Below are 12,060 nucleotides of genomic sequence, written 5' to 3'. Positions count from 1 at the left end.
CCCCCCACCCCTGGTTTCTTAAAGTTATAAAGGCACTGTAAAGGGCAGTAAAATCTCTTGAAAGAGGAACTCTTTGATGGCTTGTACATCTTCTGGTTTATTAGATCCAGAGATGTTTGAGGGAATATTCCTCCTCCTTTCAAAAAGAAATATTCCTTCCAAGTAGGATCTTGCCATCTGCTAGTCTTGAGTGTTTGGTCTTACTGTTTTGTTTCCTTATGCATAACCATTATTTTATGATCTCGCAATAAGAGTTTTTCTGTAGATATCTTTTGTGATGAATTAAAAAGAGCTTGCAAGCAAAAGTGTGTCACCCAAGTGCTCTGTGCTTGCAAGGAGTCCATGGTTTTTTTCCTTATTAGAAAGTCTGAGCTTAAATATTGCTAACATCTGAAATACGCCTCACTTGGCTATGCCTGGCTTCTAAAGCTCTGCACTAAAGGGTTAACATTTATTTTTTAACAGTATGATATGGTAGACGACAGCACGGTTGATGAGTTTGAAAAACAGAGGCCCAGCAGAAAACAGAAAAGCTTAGGACTCTTGTGCCAAAAGTTTCTAGCTCGCTATCCAAGTTATCCATTGTCAACAGAAAAAACTACTATTTCTTTGGATGAAGTGGCTTCAATTCTCGGTATGTATACCTGCAAAAATGGGGTAACTGATCACCTGGGGTAACTCGACAGGAGGGCCTTCAAAAGATCATCCTTCTTACAGAGTACATTCAAGGTCTGCCTTTCCCTGGGTCTGAATGCTCTTCTAATCATACTAATCAAGAGTTGAAAATGCCTAATATTCCGAAGTGTCTTTGCTGCTTGGTAATGCTACCATTTTGAAATCTGCTTTCTGACAGTACTTTTTACTAGACAGATCTATCCTCCAGCTGTTTACCAACTCTGTTGCTTTCTTAAATTTTCAATTTGCTGAAGACTGAAGGAGTTATGAGTTACAAATCCTCTGAAGGAGGACTTATAAATAACAAATTTTATCAAAATGGAACGTTTGGGGAAACAATTGCAAACTAGTAAATGCAGAAAATCAGCTGGGTTTACTGCCTGACTTGGGTAACGTGCCTGACATTGTACCTTCCAAGATCTCATGATTCACCAAGGTTATCTTAGCTTTAAATATTGTCTTGTGAGGGGAGGTTAACAGGAGACCTGAAGGAGTAGAATGAGAAAATGTGTTGTATTGAGGTGGCAAGAAGGTATCGAGTAGCCTATTTGTTGGGTCTGCTGTTAGGTTTGGTCTTAGTTAAAAGATTAATGAAGTATCTGAGAGAAGTAATAAAACTTGGGAGAGAGGACTCAGCCAGGTCACACCAGTAACAAAAAGATCCAGGTCCTTGGAGAGGTTGTCTTTTCACTAGGAAGGGCTTTACAAAATTGGACTTAAACTAAATAAATATTGTATCTACATTTAGAACTCAGGTATTTAACAGAAAAGAGGTAGCAAAAATGAAATGTGTCTGTTTTGGGAAGAAAGAAGAGTGATGTCCTCTGTGACTCTGGTAAGAAAGTCCTTGAAATATTTATTTGCCTTGGTAATGGGAAGTGGAAATAGGAGAGAATTCAGATGAAGTAAATAGTTAAATAAATTACTTTTTAAATGAATTGTTCTTTTAGATTTTGCAGTTACTCCTTTCTGTGTTTGCATGAGATGCTTGTGCTCCAACCTTGTACAGCTGAACATGAGTAGTACTTTATTCTGTGTTGGGAGTGGCATTACCTTGCTTTCCTAAATACGAGAAACTTTGTTTTAAAACTTACTGTTGGGAATTTTACCTCACAGAAGGGGGTATGTTTGTTCTTCTCCCTTCGGTTTTCACTTCCTTGCTTGCCTTGCTTCAGAGTATTCACTTGCTTCAGGGACCACAAAATTATTCACTGCTGATGTTGCTGCTCTCTGTATAACACAAGACGGTTGTAATATAGCTTTTGCTACAAATGTATATTGCTTTGTTCACTGGAGACCTATGGAAAGACCAGAAAGGGTCTTTCCATAGGTGCCTGTAAGACACCAGGATATGTGTAGCACTCTTGTTTTTCTGGAGTATATTTCACTCCAAGATCTCCGCACACTTGGAAATACTCATGAATTGTTTATCCTAATATCCATTTGAGGCTGGTAAGTATTATCCATATTCTCCAGATGGGTAAACAGATGCATCAAGGCCTTCCATTCCGCAGGGAAGTCTTTCAAAACCTTTCCCCTTGGCTAGCACTTGTTCTGCTCAGCTGATGTTAACCGCTATGGGATTTCTGGTGCAGATAATGCCACCAGCGTATAGTGCACTGTATTATATATAACAGCCATGCTTCAAACAGCACTGCACGCGAGTACTCAGGACAGTGAGCAGAGTCACTGGCCTGTTCATATTCAGTCCCCAACCTTGCTTACATCAGTCAGGCTGAACACAAGTTGGACATATTTCATAGATTTCCCATTGGTGCAGACCCAGCCAGCACCGAGGACTCGTTTCTGCTGCATTTGGGATCAGTGAGTCTCATTCTCCACTGCTTTGCACCTTGTGAAGCCTTTGATGCTCCTTTGCTTGGTACGTGCTTAGCAAGTAATTGTGCCATTGGAAATGCAAGTGGAGGACCACATTCCCACTGGTTCCTGTAGGAGTGGGCTTTTATATCTACCCTCTGTCAGTGCCAGGGTCAGCGCTTTCCTGCCCTCTGTTACACACAGGCTTGTATACAGGTCTGTGTCTGAGCTCTGAAGCTCTCTGACAAGAAGGGCCAAAATGCTCTGAAAACCTCAGGGCAGTCTGGGTAAGTCTGAGTGAGTGGGGCTGGGCAGACTGCAATCAGTTCTTCTAAACACAGTGTAGATGCTTTAAGCTGAAGCCATGGCTGGGCCGGCAGTTAACAAAATAGACAAACAACATCATACCATGGGGCTTGCCATACGTAAGTCAGTTCTTAATTGTGCAAATTTGGATGGATCTAATGTAATGTGTCCAGGTGAACAGTGAAAAATGTGTTGTGAACACTTAGTGGTAGAGAACAGCCTGTTCTCTGTTCCGCTTCTGCTGAAGAGCACATTAAAACTAGATGATGATCTATGTCTTTTTTATTTCCCCCCACTTAAAACAGGAGTTGAGCGGAGACGAATTTACGATATAGTGAATGTCCTGGAGTCATTGCACTTGGTTAGCCGTGTGGCCAAGAACCAGTACTGTTGGCATGGCCGGCACAACCTAAGTCAGACTCTGAAAACACTTCAGGAAGCAGGAGAGCTGCAGTATGGAGAGCTAATGACCTTCTTCCAGCACAAGGAGCAGGACTTGGAATACAAATTTGGAGAACGGAAAAAGGAAACTACTCCAGATTGTCAAGACAGACCGTTACTGGACCTTTCAGAACCAGATTGCACCTCTGGTAAGAGAACTAATGTGTGTGCTGTGATACACAGACACAAGTCTTTTTCTCCAGTTTATTATGTGACTTTTTCCCTTGCTTTGCTTTTAAATTAAATAATAAAAAATTATTCTTTGCAAAAAGGTGCTGAATTCACCACAGAGGTGTCAGAATTCTTCCTTGTATCCTGTCCCTAGCATAGGTCTGAGGACGGATTTTTCCCTCTGCCCTACAGACTGGCAGGAGCTTCTGCCAGGCACTCCAGTTCTTCTTTCCCCGCCTGTACCTGACAGTAAATGCTTTATCCTGACAGAAGGTGCTATCTTTCATTTGTCCACTGTTTGCATGCTGCCCATATAATACATAGTGTTTTAAGTTACGAAGTCCATTGGAGTCACAAAATTATAGTGGTGCAAAACTGTGTAACGTAACATAGAATCATCTTTGGAATCTGACTTTCTAAAAGCTATTTCGCAAGGTTTAATTTTTATTGCCTTTTGAAGAGACTTCTGTCTGCATTACTCAGTTATTTGCTGCCTTTCAAAAGATTCCTGCTTCCCGACAAGGAAATACTTTACCCCTTTTGTGTGTGAGAAACCTACTTGCTAGTTTTCTGGCTGTGATGGATGACATATGCTAAGAGGCTTGGGTATTATTTGTAACACAGCATCTGCAAACAGCAGAAAGGACAAGTCGTTGCGGATTATGAGCCAAAAGTTTGTCATGCTGTTCCTTGTCTCCAAGACCAAGATAGTCACTCTGGACATCGCAGCAAAGATACTGATAGAAGAAACGCAGGATACAGTGGACCACAGCAAATTTAAAAGTAAGCTGGCTGTTGAGAGACGAATCAATTGGTCAGTGAGTAAAGAAAACAGGGGCATGTTTTGACTGACACCAGTAGGTAACGGCAAGAGCAGGTCAGGAATCTTTTGCTGAAGTATGGTTTGGGGTTTTTTTAATTGCAGACACCAGTTTGTGAAAACAGAGCTTGGGGTGGGGAAAAGTCAATTTGACAATTATCTCCAAGTTTCAGCTTCAGAATGAAGAAAAATCTTTTTTTTTGTTTGAAATTTTTTTTGTACTTTAACCCTGTTTCCTGTACCATTCTGAATGACATTTCAGAACTTATTGAAATGAAACATGTTGTTTAATTTAATGGAATTAATTTTGTTCTCTGCAGAAATGTATTACTTCTCCCTTTCACCCCAGAAATCTTTCACAGCTGGATGGCACAGTTTGCTTTTCAGTTAGTGGGGATTAGTACTTAGATCCCTTGGACAACATGGAAAAACTCAGCATTAGTAAATAATTCTTCTAAAATAAAGACTTTTCTTTTAAGTCTTTAAAATACTTTTAAAATAAAGTACTTGCTCTTCAGTCTTAAAATTCTACCCCAAATACCAGGAGGGATGTGAGAAGTTTAGCTGGACAACCTGTGGGTATTATATTCAGCTCAAATATGTTATTTATTGGAGTCACAGAGATTTTTCTAAGAGTGTTACATTTTTAAGATGATAAATATGTGTCCTTTTGTGATCAGCTGTGCACTCATGTGCCTCTTGCCCCCAAGTGCTTGTCTTTACCTCACGTGAAGGTAGCTGCCTTTTCTGGGCGAGCTGCTGATGTAATCACTCCCTAACCCATTTCGATCAAAATGAGGTAGGTGAGCTTAAACCTGAGCAGCTAAGATGGATGAGCAGCTCAGATATGAAGAAGCAGTGACAAGCAGGTGGGAGCTGGCATGGCAGGCTTTATAGGAGGTGGCTTAAGTCCATCCCAATTTGATTTTACCCACCTCGTCTATGAAAGCTGTGGTGATATTCTGGAATGAAATTACCATGTAAATATGTACTGTATGCATTGTAAACGTGACTGTCTTGACTATTTCTGCCCTTTCTTGTTAGCAAAGGTACGAAGACTGTATGATATCGCCAATGTTCTCACCAGCCTAGGCTTGATCAAGAAAGTTCACGTCACGGAGGAACGAGGACGCAAACCAGCCTTCAAGTGGATTGGGCCTGTGGAATTCCCTGGAAAAAATGGTAATTTGTGTAGCTCGCATCTCCTTTCCTTTTGTTTTGACAATCCCTTCCCAAGAGGTAAGAGGTTGTTTTCCTTTCATTCATTGTCCACCCTGTGATTATTAACTGCTGGCCTGCCCAACATTTGCCCTTGTTAGACTTTATGCTCAAGGGCTGGAGCTGTGGAGGGATGTTGAAGGATACTGTGTCTTGCTGGTATTTTTACACCAACTTACATAACTGACTTACATGGCAGATAATGGCTACATCTCCAAATCTGGGTCCACAGCTTTTCTGGGTTGCAAAATCTCAGTAATTGTATAATAACTAGACAGTCAATTACTGTCTTTGTAAGGCGACTTACCAAGGTAGAGCAGGGCTGTTCTTGCATGTGTCCTATCGAACAAAAGGTTTTTCTGCAAAGAAGGAGGCGGTGGGCCAGAGCATCTCTGTAAGCTGCTGATTCTTGGCTAGCAGCCAGAGCAAAGGAAAGCTCTTTGCTAATGTATTTGGATCAGGCCAGTGCCAGGACCAAGTAAAAGTGAAGGATAGTGTTAATGCCATCTTAGTACCCTTTCTCCTCCTGGGTGCGCACACTAGAGTGTAGCTGCTGCTGCAGCAGCCATGGAATGGAAAGGAGGGAAGCCCTTATCTTGTCTATCGGTGCTTACGGAGCTTAGGTCTGCTTCAGTGTCGTGGGATTTGGGATGGTATAGAGGTTACCTCTTCTCTTATGGCCAAGTTCAGTAACATGGCAGAAGCCTAAATGATGAGCTGTGTTCCCTGAAGGACTGTTGTACAAAATTATGTTCCTACAGATGAGCCGAGAGGGCATAGCCCAACATCTGATCCTCTGCCAGGGACGCAGAGAGGAGCCTCTGCCCCTTATCAGATCTGTGCTACTGGAAAGCAAAGGTTTACACGTCATGCTTCATTTAACGGCACACAGCCTTGTGAAGGGACTAGAAGGAAGGTCAGTTCTGAGCCCAACAGCCCACGTCAAGAAAGGCAAGGTAACTACTAAGGAAGCATGTTCTTTTGTATCCCACTGGATCTGCCCAAATGCCACCAATTTAAGGCACTTGATTGGGTGAATCAGCCTAATTAAATGTGTGAATTACCCTTGGGAGGTGCCTATATTCCTACTGTCCATGTGATGAGACTTCTGTTTTGGACCCTCCAACAAGTGCCTAAAGTTAGATGAGATGAATCTGGGCCATACTGCCTTGAATCTGCAGTTTGTCTTCTAGTACATGTTTCTATTCTCCACTAACTGCAACTACACTACAGTTTCTTCTGTTAAAATTTGGTGTAGATAAAGAAAGATTCTTTAGCCACAAAAGCTTGCTTTATTTTATGGTTCCTAATATAGTGGAGTTTACTGTAACAATCTAATGGATAGCTGTTAAAACAGATAAAGCAATTACAGGGCTTTTTACAGTTCCCTGTTATAGGAAATGATGATGTCGAGCACCTCTCCGGTGGGACTGAGAGTTCTGAGTGTCTTGCAGGTTCTGGCTCTAGGTGATTAGTGAATGTTATAAAAATGTGCCAGGATAGAAAAATTATACCAATTATTTTATATGGCCAGTATCAAAACATGCTTGGTAAACCTACCTGTTATTATTGAATGCTCCTTTGTTCTTTCAGCCTGTATTGTGAATTCAGATGAATATTGCTCCAAAATGATAAATCTAGCAGCTGTCTGCAGGCAGAAAATAGAGGAAGATACTAGGTAGGTTGGTCTTAACTCCTGTCCAGTTTCAGCTTTGTGCTTGTCCTGTTTAGTTCAAGGCTAGATTCCATTGATGGGACTGAGATAAAAAATTGCCAGAGAGTCTCGTTATTACTATTTTAATGCTGATAGGTCTCAGCGTGGCTTTTTTTTTTTTCATGGCCAATTTATAGCCACTTGTACTTGTACCACTGTTGTCCTTTAGCTTCAGTAGTTCTTCATCTCATGTGTGTTTATATAGGTCATTCCTGCCTCCTTTGACCTGTTGTATAGGTAGGCTGAGCAAATCATGATTCCATGGGAGAGCCTCTTTGTCATATCAGTGCGTGTTCTCTACATCTATCCTAATCTGAATTCATTTGTGAATGATTTACTCTAGTCAAGTGCAACCGAAAGCATTATTGTTCTGCAAAAAACTGATAAGTCTGTTTCTGTGTACTTAGAAATAATAAAAAGTGAGCCTCCTTGTAAACTGTGTAAAAGTAGTGATTTGCCGGGGGGATTTTTCCACATTTATGTCCAACAATGTACATGTTTGCTTTTAAGGATAAAATAGAGGTTTAATTTTGGACTAAATGTTTTTCCTCTTTTTATTACCTTTTTTTTAGGAATAAAGCTTGTGCCACAGAAACGATATTAAATTCAGCAAGGAACCCAAGCATAACCTCATCTCTCTCCCTTCTTCCAGTTCCTGGGGACTCTGATTTTTGTGTTAACCCGTTGCCTCAGGCAGTTTTCCCTGTGGTTCAGGCAGATATGCCAAGCCTTTCGCTGCCAAATGGCATCAGCAGCCAAGCTCTACATCCTTCCACGCCAGCAGCCTCCAAAACAGAAAATGGAAAACCTATCCTGCTCCCCAATCAACCCTTCCTGTGCTTCCCCTCTTCGTCCCTTTTTATGTTGTGTGGCGGTCTTCAGGAAAATAACTTGAGGGAGACGCTGCCCACCACAGGAGACGTGGGAAGCAGGAGGGCAGAAGCTCAGGCGGCCATACCTCCAGCTGCCTGCCAGAAACGCAGCTCCCATAAGTGCGCATCTCCCTCTGCACCTGTAGATGATGAAGAGCCAGCTGCTAAAAAGCAGACCATGGAACAGAGCGATGTGCCCCTCTCGCTTGTGGTACCCAAGGTAAAGAAGTGAATTTCATTATCACTTAGGCTTCCTGTTAGTGAGGAAAGACTTTTACCCAAGACAGTGTTTTCAGAAGTGAAAATTCACTACACCGCTCTTGTTACAGATACAAATGCTGCCTCCCACATGCTAATAAAATTGTAAGGGTGCTGTGCCAGGAAGTATAGGCATTAACTGGGAGATGTTTTCACAGTACCAGGGGAAAATGGACTGTGATTGCTTTGCATAGTGAAGTGATGGTCAGCTGTTCTTTGTAATCAGTGTGCTGATCATTGTCTTCAACAAAACTGTCTGCCAGAGGTTATCTTTCCCTGTTAACTTGGGCTTTCCCAGACAGCAGCAGCGTTGCTTACTCCACTGAGCTACAGCAAATGTGATTTGTATTTTCCCCCTACTCTCCAGCCTGTCTCCCTCTCTCTCATGCCCAGTGTTGCCCACAGCAGGCTGGTGAGAGAGGAGATGTTGAAGGTGAAGTGCATCTATCTCACAGTTTTCTTAACTACTAAAAATGGGGTTCAGGCTCAAGGTTGTATCAGTGTTTGAATATAAGCCATTTGAAAGAGATGTTTTTCTGTATCAATAAAGAGAAATGAATCCCCAAGCTCAGGTATTTCATATCTAGTGTCTGCCAGTACTGAAAGTGAACTACAGCACAGGGCTTAGGCATCACTAATACTTCTCTTCAAACCCTCAAACAAAATTTTTAACTTGGGGACTTGCTAATGAGTTTTTGTGCTGTCCCTTTGCACAGGTGCACATTTTACTCTGTAGCTGAGGAAAGTGCATGAGAGACATTGTACTGTGTTATTTCAGTTTGGACTCATCATTTTCTCTTTTGTTTTTTCTTAGAAGCCTTTTGAGTCACCCAAGGCAGAATCTACCCCAGGAAGTGGCTGTGCATCTGCTGAACATCTAGAAGCTTTTCATCTTGACCTCGCAAGTCCTGCTGCTCCAGAGTCTGCAGACAAGGAGTCTACTAAGCCTTTAGATTCTCAGGAGCAAGAAAAACGGTCTCAGAATAAAGACCCTGATGAACCTTCTCCAGGAAAAGAGCACATCTCTAAAGAAAATGCCAATCAACCTTTCCTACCACAGTATCTTTATGTTCAGCCTACTGCTGGTAAGGACAGCCATGAGATCTAGAGGCACTCAAACTTCTGCATCTGTTCACTGAGCTGTTCAAATAGGGAGACCTACAGATAGGTGAATAAGTCTATATTTGGCACAAAAACTGTCAGCAGTTCTCTGTAGTAGTTTAATAGCTCTGAATTCTCTTGACTCCAGATGAACTGTTGCTTCTCTGAAAATACAGTCATTTTCCTGAGGTACCCAAACATTATTAGAGATGAATAATGTGGGATTTGCATGCTTGAATTATGTGCAGCAAAAAAGGCACCTGTCCAGCATTCAAAACTCTGAGGAGCTAGAAGTCTAGGTTTGGCAGTAAGGCAGCCAGAATAGTGCAACGGCATCCCCCTGAGTGGGTGAATTTAGTCATATATGAACTTTGTACTGTCTTGTCATGTGTGTCATCAGGATAACCCCACAAAAGCTGAGGCACTGGGAGTGTAGCCAGGCCTGCTCGTAGGACACAGCAGGGATGGGGAGGAAGTAGCTGAAAACACTACAAGAGGATTTCCTGTCCACCGTTATACATGCCTGTGTTTGCGTGGAGTGGAAGAGTGTTTTGTGGGAACATGTGGCAGATTTCCATGACTACTGCTTTAGTATTTGATTCACTTGTGGCACAGAGTGGGGGCCTATGGGATTTCATTTATAGGATGGAGATGCTCCATCTGAAAATGTTGATCCTGTTATTTTGCAAAGTCAGACAAACTGGGAACTGGAGCAGCTTCTGTTTCAAAACAGTATTGCAGCCATTCTCAGAAAAATTAGCGTCTTTGGGATATATATTTGTGGGTTTTTCCTTTTTTTTTTTCTTATTAAAATCAATGCATATGTTTTCATATAGCAGAGGATATGATTCCTGTTAGTGAAAAAAGAGTTTGTTTAGCCAAGATATTGCTTGTAACTGAAGTTAGAAGCAGAAAACAGCAAGTTGTGTTGTTGGTACTTAATATGAACAAAGTAAATGGATGCAGATATAGTGAACAGGCAGTAGGGGGAGAGATGGAGGAAGGTAAGGAAAGAGAGCTTGACAGAAGAGTCACGGGTTTGTGACGGTTTTCGTCCTTCTTTTTTCTTCTCTTTGTCACAGTTTTCTTCCTGGGCAGCCTGTCTCTTTCTCTGTGGTCATCCTTCTTTCCTGTTGTAGATGAAGTTATAATAGCTTAATTCCAATTTGTCAACTGTATTAATGCCTTGCTTTTTCTCTCTTTGGTTTAGGATTAAGCAGTTTTAATTTCCTGTTCTCTGCAAACCAAGCCCCTGGTGCTATCAGCCTGGCTGCGAGCCAGTTACCTTCTCTGAGCGTCCCCTGTGTCGTGGTGCCGTCAGCAGCCTTGGCTTCCTTCCCTCTCGTCTGTTCTCCCACAATCACCAGTCCTCTTTCCCCAGTTCCCGATGGTTCCTTCTCAGCTGCCGCCTCCATGAATTTCAGTATGTCTGGCCTGGCATCAACAACGCCTGTTTTCATAGGTACCACAGCAGTGGTTACCCCCAAGGTCTCACCCGCGCCGTCGGTGGATCCCCAGCAACCGGCTCACCCCACTCTGCACCTGAGTCCCATGCTTGCACGGTCTTGCGGTGCTGTTAAACCAGACTCCCCCATGTGTATGGGGCATCCAGTGACCCTTCTGAAGCTGCAGCAGGTAAGAGTGAAAGGTGGTTGAGTGACAATGAAAGAGCAGTGCCAGGTCAGTGGGACCAAAGGCAGCTTGCGCTGCAGGCTGGTGCCGGTGTGTCAGAGTGTAAGTTGGCACGCTGGGAGCTCGTGTCTTCCACTTAGTTTGCGTGTCCATCTGTAGTGGTGGCAATACTTGGGACAGTGTTAAAGACATAGCCCAGCACAGCATGTCTAGCCCTGAATGGTGAACTGGTGAGTTTTAAAAATCTCACAGGAATTTTAAAATCATAAAAATCTTAATCTTTAAAAATCTTGCAGGAATAGAGAAAAAAAATAAGTTACAGGGTTTTTTTTTCCCTAGAAATCCAAGTCAGTATTTTTTCCCCATTTGACACTATCATTGTGTGTTATGCAATGGCTACAGAAACACGTTAGGTGGACAGGAGGATTGTTTGTCGTAATTCAGGAGTCAGCTGGCTGCAACACTTCTCAGGCAGTAGTGTCCTGGGTTACATTCTCATACCTGTTCTGATCTCTCTTCACTAAATAATGGAAATGTAATAGCAGCATCAGAACTGGGGGAAAACAATGATTCTTGTGGGTTTTGTTGACCTTTTTTATAAAGATATGTTAGAAAATCTACCATAGAAACAGACATTTTGAGTAAAAAAATGAGACATTCAAAAGTCAAGAAGGACTCATATATCCGAAGTACAATGAGTGACATAAAGAAGTCATGTCACACTGGGTTACCTGGGTCTTTACAACTATTAGCAATGACATTTTGGCACTACTTTAGCATACATTCTTAAATCTGTGATTTGTTTTCCTATTGTCTAATGCAGCAACAAATAGATTGAACTTCTGGAAGCTTTATGAATGTTACTTTATGTTTATCTTGTTCGAGCTTTAGACTTGTTGGCAGCCAATCTGATTACAGATACTAGCATTAGAGATTACAGTAGAGTGGCACTTAAAACAGAAGTGGCCAGGGTTTAGGAGACTAATTTTAGATCTGCTTTGATGCTAACAAGTAACAAAAGTGAGTAAAACATC

At 42.0% G+C, this 12,060-nt stretch overlaps 1 protein-coding gene across 1 annotated transcript in view; it reads left to right on the top strand.

Annotated features, from left to right (window-relative positions):
* Positions 1 to 12,060, top strand: part of E2F7 (E2F transcription factor 7) — a 14,410-nt gene that overhangs the window by 1,824 nt on the left and 526 nt on the right. Inside the window, exons 2-10 of the mRNA XM_009580949.1 lie at positions 466 to 634; positions 3,105 to 3,389; positions 4,036 to 4,194; positions 5,276 to 5,413; positions 6,211 to 6,405; positions 7,043 to 7,127; positions 7,736 to 8,255; positions 9,108 to 9,378; positions 10,605 to 11,029. Of these exons, the coding sequence (XP_009579244.1) occupies positions 466 to 634; positions 3,105 to 3,389; positions 4,036 to 4,194; positions 5,276 to 5,413; positions 6,211 to 6,405; positions 7,043 to 7,127; positions 7,736 to 8,255; positions 9,108 to 9,378; positions 10,605 to 11,029 (2,247 nt within the window). The remainder of the gene's footprint in view (positions 1 to 465; positions 635 to 3,104; positions 3,390 to 4,035; positions 4,195 to 5,275; positions 5,414 to 6,210; positions 6,406 to 7,042; positions 7,128 to 7,735; positions 8,256 to 9,107; positions 9,379 to 10,604; positions 11,030 to 12,060) is intronic.

Source organism: Fulmarus glacialis, unplaced genomic scaffold (genome assembly GCF_000690835.1).
Source record: "Fulmarus glacialis isolate BGI_N327 unplaced genomic scaffold, ASM69083v1 scaffold3167, whole genome shotgun sequence".
Taxonomy (NCBI): domain Eukaryota; kingdom Metazoa; phylum Chordata; class Aves; order Procellariiformes; family Procellariidae; genus Fulmarus; species Fulmarus glacialis.
Note: the sequence above shows the minus strand (reverse complement) of the source record. Positions and strands in the feature narration are given on the sequence as shown.